This window comes from Dicentrarchus labrax, unplaced genomic scaffold (genome assembly GCF_905237075.1).
Source record: "Dicentrarchus labrax unplaced genomic scaffold, dlabrax2021, whole genome shotgun sequence".
Taxonomy (NCBI): Eukaryota; Metazoa; Chordata; class Actinopteri; family Moronidae; genus Dicentrarchus; species Dicentrarchus labrax.
This window is the reverse complement of record NW_026136714.1, coordinates 28,215,648-28,222,606: the sequence shown is the minus strand read 5'-3', so window position 1 is coordinate 28,222,606 and position 6,959 is coordinate 28,215,648. Positions and strand designations below refer to the sequence as shown.

Genomic DNA, 6,959 nt, shown 5'->3' with positions numbered 1-6,959 from the left:
TGTTCTGAGCTCTACAAACAAAATAAGCAAGGCAGTGTCGACAATAAATAATAGATACACTGATAAATCCAAATATAAGAATGAAATAAAAAACATACATATATAAATAATAATAATATAAATAATTAACCAAACTATTCTCTTTTGATTTTTGCGTTGTTTCTGCTCTCCACCGCCCGCCCATCGGTGGCGCTGTTTGCATGCTGGCAAAGTGAAATCCAAACCGACGAAGAAGAAATTCTCCGGAAGCTACTTTATCTGAGCACGCGGTGCGTCCGGCCTTTCCGACAGGGCAGCGAGAGGGAACATGGTGAGGAGCCGACACTCGTCTGTCAATCCACTCTTATTTCATGTTTATCTCAACTAAAGCCACTTAAACCTTCGTTATATGGACACATAAGCTTCTCACACAGTACGCACTGTTTGTGTTGATGCGCTAGCTGCTACTGGAACGGAATAAAATGTGATAGAATGGATCAGCGCCACCGACCGACGCCGCTAACCTGTGAAGCTAGCCGTAAGCTAATGAGAAGATGGCAGGCTAGCTAAAATGAACTGCTGAACTATGTTAATTCATAATGTACAGAGAATGTGTTTCAGTCAGTACTGGTAGCAGATAGCTTAAACTGGCTTTCTTTGTTAGAACGGGTGAATGATGTTGTCGGTATGCTAACCGTAACGAGCAGTACTAGGCTGGCAGACTCGTGTCGCTCTCCACCGGGCTGACGACCGAGTAGTTTAGATGGCGTCTTTGGTACCAACGTGGTGCTTTCACTGACACATTTTTCTCTCCTGTCGCGGTCCAGGCCAAGATCAAGGCAAGAGATCTGCGGGGCAAGAAGAAGGAGGAGCTGCTCAAGCAGTTAGACGATCTGAAAAATGAACTGTCCCAGCTCCGTGTGGCCAAGGTTACCGGTGGAGCCGCTTCCAAGCTCTCCAAGATGTACGTACTGTGGAAATGACACGAATTGGACTTGATTGTCTTAGGCTAGAAAACCCAGGTGCTGATGTGGTGTCAGGCCCATCGGGGGGCTAGGGGAAGAAATCATTTGATTTTGATTGACAGTGATCAAAATAAGATTAAAGTTACTACTTTTACATGTGTCAGGTGGGTGCAGTAAACTATTCTGTGGCTTTCCACTGCCACCACCACAGAGAAGAAAACAGTACACATGGCAGTATCCTAGAACGTGAAGCAGGGTCTTAGCTTATTGTCTAAAATCCAGTAATCAGAATTTCAGGCCTTAGAAGGTCTTCAATACTATTTAGACCGCTCTCATACATACTCACACAAATTTTTGTATCACTTTAAAATGCCTTTTCAGGGAAATTTTGTATTTGTATTGTTGTAACAACTACAAAACAAAGCCAATGTGCACAAAAAAGTTGTTAAAAGTCTTTAAATCAGGCGTTGGCCCTTTGGTTCTCTTGTCAAAGATGATAATTGTTGAGCTGATGTTTTGCTGATGCATTCACAACTGCTTACCAAAAGACTGAGACTTGAGTTAACCTGAATGATCCTCGTAACCAGTGACTGTTTACGGACTACAGTAATTCTAATGAAGTTTGATTTGGCTGTTTCATTTCCATTACCACAAAGCAGGAAAAAAATGCACTTTGGTCTCAAAGACAGATTGTCTTGGGGGTCACTACTGGTTTTGTCATCTCATAGGATGGCCACTTCAAGTACTACCAAGCTCAGAATGTCTTACTAACATCATACATGTACTACAGAAAATGGAAATGGCAGTTTTTATACGATTTGTTTTTATATTTTCTTTGATTACAACCTAACAACAAATGAAGGCCTGAAACCTGCCCGCTCTTGTATCACAACCCATTATTTTGTGCCAAAAACACACTTTTCTAAATGGAGTGGGTTTTTTTATATTTACATTGTTTAAATGGATATTCAACTAGAAAGGGAAAAAACTTGGGCCAGCAGTTTGAGATCCAGGTCTTAAATTGAACCTGTTAAAACCTGCAGAAACTCTAATGTATTCAGAACTGTACAACTTCTGTAGGACTATTTTTGTCAGGTTCACTGTGCCATATTGTAGCTACTAGGTTTGGATTCCACAAACTCCACACTCACCACTGAGTAAGAAAACTGTACAAGTGGCAGTATTGTATAATATGTAAGTCCTGTGAATCAGTGGGTAGTAACACACATGCAGACTAACCACTCCCTGTCAAACTGTTTTTGAGTGGTGCAGAAACAAGGGTCTGACTTTGCTGTTTGTTCATTGCAGCCGTGTTGTTCGCAAATCCATCGCCAGAGTCCTGACTGTAATCAACCAGACACAGAAGGAGAACCTGAGGAAGTTCTACAAGGTGAGAGCAACCGGCTACCGTGGCTGGTACTAAAACCTCCCCCGAGAGACACGCCTGCTTGGGACTAGAGTGTTTGTTCTTTGGTTCTCTTGTCAAAGATGATAATTGTTGAGCTGATGTTTTGCTGATGCATTCACAACTGCTTACCAAAAGACTGAGACTTGAGTTAACCTGAATGAAGTGAATCTGTCATGTCCTGCCAGTAGAAATGGTGCGTGTATACATCTTACAGCCTTGTAATGTGGCTGCCTCCTTTGACACAAGTCCGATAAGACAGTATTGTCACATGCAGAGGAATGTCTTGCATTACAATTACAAAGTTGCAGCCTGAGTAAAGGTAGTGACAGTGATGTTCTCACTCATCACTAGTCTTCTGTCCCCAAGCTGGCCACCTAACAAGTTTGTTGCTGCAGCACATGTTGTGACTGCTGACGGTTGGAACACCATTGTTGATAGAAAGCGATGCATTGAGCTCAATGCTTTGGGAAAACTGACAGCATTTAAAAAAAACAAAACAACTGATGGTTCTTTTTGACCTTTTTTTTGTCTTAAGTATAATATACTTAAACTGTCAAACCTTTCTAGATCTTGACAAAAGTTGCAGATTGACATTTCCGGTCCTTCACAGCATTCAGTTTGAGCTCTACTGAATGTTCATTTCTTTCAGGGCAAGAAGTACAAGCCCCTGGATCTGAGACCCAAGAAGACCAGAGCTCTGCGCCGCCGGCTCAACAAGCACGAAGAGAGTCTGCGGACCAAGAAACAGCAGAGGAAAGACCTCCTCTACTCCATTCGCAAATTTGCAGTCAAAGCTTAGAGGCTTTTTCTATTGACAAAATAAAATCTGTGTAAAAGACCAGAATTGTCTGTTGACTCATTCACATTTGAACTTTTTTATTTCCACTTAAGCAAATCTGATGTCTTATTTCCATCAATCAGGTTTGACCTGTGAAAAAAATATGAAGTGCTTTGCTACACAACACCTGTGTTTACCCTACTATATTTCATGTCGAAACAACTTCTGTGAAAATTGGGAGCCATCTGTGGCTATTGTGCAGTGTGTATTAGTGTGGAACATTTCTTCCATCAACATTTGCAAGTACATTTCTCAAATCAGTGCCTACAAGCAGCAGCACACAATGCATTACCTACAGAAGAGGGAGTATTGAAACAATGGAATTTTAAGGGTTTAAATCGCTGCCTAAAAGCATCTATCATACCAAGATTATATCTTAATCAACACTGGCTTTCAGCAAGATTACTTTAAAGCTTCTATGGAATTAGATTTGTGCCAAAAGAAACAAATAAAAATAGGAATTTGAGAGAACATAAAACTAACTTCCACCCTGTATTTGAGAAAGGACAATTTCCATATGTACAGTTAAAAGTTAGCCACTTCAACTAAAGACTTTTTTCCATCAATGTCAAGTTTTTATGAAAGATGTTATTGCAAAATGGCTGCAGTCCCAGTATCACCCACCAGATAAACCAGAGAGCATGATACAGCGAATACTATTGTTTAATAGTACTTTGCTGATCGATAACCATCCATATGTAAACAAAAAAAAACTCCCAAATAAGATGTGTTTGTAAATGATCTAATGGATAAGGTGTTTGGGGTTTGTTAGTGTCTGTTTTGGTTGTTTGGATATTTGGTGGACTGATTTGTTTGTGTGTCGGGTAATGGTTCGGCCGTCAACAGTATTTGTATTCTTATGTATATTATGATGTGGCCTGTGTTGCATGTATTAAGATCAAATAAAACAAATATAGTCAACTCGGGTGAAAACTATGGCAAGGGTTTTGGCCTCACTTTCTCTGTATGCCATATATCCATTTAAACAGTGTGAAGATAGATGTCACTGTATGAGACATTGATTGCCACAGCTTCACTGCTTGTACTGTGCTTTGTGGACAGACCATGTCATTGGGATACAGAAAAGAAAGAAATGTTAACATATATTGGGCAGAACTGCTCATGAGGGCAATTCATCAATTCAGGGCACATTCACAAAAAGCTAATATAAATGACAAATACGACAACTGGTTGAACCATTTTGCACGTGCTTTGAACAAACGCTGAGATGTTTTTTGGGTGGGAGGATACATTGTGATCAACCTGGCAGTTGATATTGTAGAAAACAGCAGATAGTTGTATGTAATTAATTCCCTGAGTGTGCAAGAGCTTTTGTAATTTGTTAAAAAGAATGAGCAGTTGCTTTTATGATGTGCACAAGTGACTAGAGGATGTGGAGGTTGAACAAGTAGTTTTGAGATTTTAAATTCTGATCTGAAGTGACTGAGAAAAACTCTAAATGATGACTTTTTATTACCATACATGATCTCCAAACTAATGGAGTGTGTTTAACCAGCCCACCACAGGGGGGCAGCACGCTTGCATATTATTCAGCAACACACACAACATTGTGATCGCCTGTGCACTCTGGTGGTCATAGTGTTATGCAGGCCCAGACCAACAGACTGCTCTGCACTGTGTGTTCTGACTCCTTTCTATCAGAACCAGCATTAACTGTTTCAGCAGTTTGAGCTACAGTAGTACAGTAGGATCGGACCACACAGGCCAGCCTAAAACCTTCGGTTTTAAGATACCTGCCTCTGTCCTAATACAATGGAGGTGAATGTTTGTGGTTCTCAGAGCACTGCAAAATGCAAATTGAAAAACTCAAGAGCATCATGTTTTTCCAGGAACAGTATCCTGGGTACTCTAGGGTCCACAGACCAACTTCAACTTCCAACTTTACTTTGTCCCCGGGGGGTTTTGGTTCTGCAGTTGGCAGGCACAGTACAATACATAGATAAAAGAACATAGGCATACAGTACAATAAGGAGGACGGGAGGAGTCCCAGTCCAAAACAATAGTGATTACACTGGTGTACAACCTCCACAGGGTACTAAACCACAACAGCAATAACATCAAACAAGATTACAAGGGAAATTAAATAGCAGCAGCAGCAGCAGCAGAGCATTATCCAGCCATATACACACAAAGAACAGAGTGCATAATGACCAGGCATCTCCGACCATAAGATAGACGTTATTGATCCCACACTTGTTACAGCAGCTCGATACAACACAATAAAAAAGAAAACACACCTTTCATTTTCTTATACATTAATGGATCATTGAACAAATGACTGAATACACACGGTGTGTAGCAATATACTATATATACATATAGTATATACAAATATACAGTTCAATGTCTCATTGTACTCTGAAATCAGAGCATGGAACAAATAAACAATGGAAGTTAAAAAAGAAATCATGGGATCAATTTATAAACCAAAATGTATTCTAAACCACCTTTGGTAGATATAACAGCTGAACACACTTGTGGCATTCTGTCTACAATGGAAATCGAATATTCTTCACAAAGTTCTTCCCAACTCTGTTGCAGAAGTTTCCATAAATGTGTAGCACTTGTAGGTTGCTTTGCTTTCACTCTTCGGTCCAGTTCATCCCAAACCAAATGGGGTTTAAGTTTGGTGACTGTGCTGACCACTCCATGTTTTCAAGCTTACCATCTTGTTCTTTTTTCCCAAGGTAGTTCTGGCATAGCTTGGATGTTTTGGGTCATTATCTTGCTGTAGGATGAACCTGACCAACTAGGCTCATACCAGAGGGTAGTGCATGGCGCTGCAGAATGCTGCGGTAGCCGTTTTGGTTCAGGGTGCCGATCACTCTGTACAAGTCACCGACCCTGGATCCAGCAAAACAGCCCCAGATCATCATGCTTCCTCCTCCATGTTTGACAGTTGATGTCACACACTGAGGAACCATCCTTCCGCCTACTCGACAGCGTACAAAAATCCTGCTTGATGAACTGGAGATTTAAAATGTTTATTAATCAGTCCTTAACACCTTCTTCTAGTCTTCAGTAGTCCATTGGTGGTGTTTCATGGTCCAGGCAAGCCTCTTTTTCTCATTCTGCAACTTAGCAATGGCTTTCTTGCTGCAACTCGGACCAGTCAAACCTACTGCTCGATGTCTTCTCTTTACAGTTGAAACTGAGACTTATTACGACCACTATTAAGCTGAGCTTGAAGCTGTTGTCCTGTGAGCCGCCTATCACGCAAGCTGTTGACTCTCAGAAACTTGTCTTCTGATTCTGTTGTGGCTTTGGGTCTGCCAGACCTCTTCCTGTCACAGTTTTCCCCAGTTTCTGAGTGCCTTTAGATGGCGAAGGAGACTGTACTCACTGACACCTTGGCTTTCTTTGCAATTTATAGCAACACGGTACTTTCTGCAGTACAATTTTGTTCAAATAATGCTCACGAAGGTATGGTACCATAGTGTGTTCCAACACTACTTTTATGCAGACAGAGGGGGTTGTAAGTAATGAAGACAAGTTGGGCCACCTGCCTTTCAAGGCTTGATCAACCTCCATTGCTGCAGAACAGCTTTAAGTTGTTAACCCATTTCTTGTTCCCTGAAAAGGGCATTTTTGTATAATTCTGAAATGTACATTATTTTTCAGTTTTGGGTAACCTTACCTTTTGTAAGCCTATATGATTTAGCCTTAGTCTTTTAGCCTGTATGATTATTAAATCTTAAAAAAAAAAAAAATCAAATCAGGCCATGGACCCATATTCAATGAGATGTAG

At 40.7% G+C, this 6,959-nt stretch overlaps 1 protein-coding gene across 1 annotated transcript; it reads left to right on the top strand.

Moving 5' to 3' along the window:
- The first annotated feature begins 195 nt into the window (after positions 1-195).
- rpl35 (ribosomal protein L35) lies at positions 196-3,190 on the top strand. The gene is made up of 4 exons (XM_051422412.1): positions 196-310; positions 807-943; positions 2,253-2,334; positions 3,002-3,190. Exons 1-4 carry the CDS (start codon positions 308-310, stop codon positions 3,149-3,151), a joined length of 372 nt encoding a protein of 123 aa, XP_051278372.1. The 5' UTR covers positions 196-307; the 3' UTR covers positions 3,152-3,190.
- Positions 3,191-6,959: the final 3,769 nt, after the last annotated feature.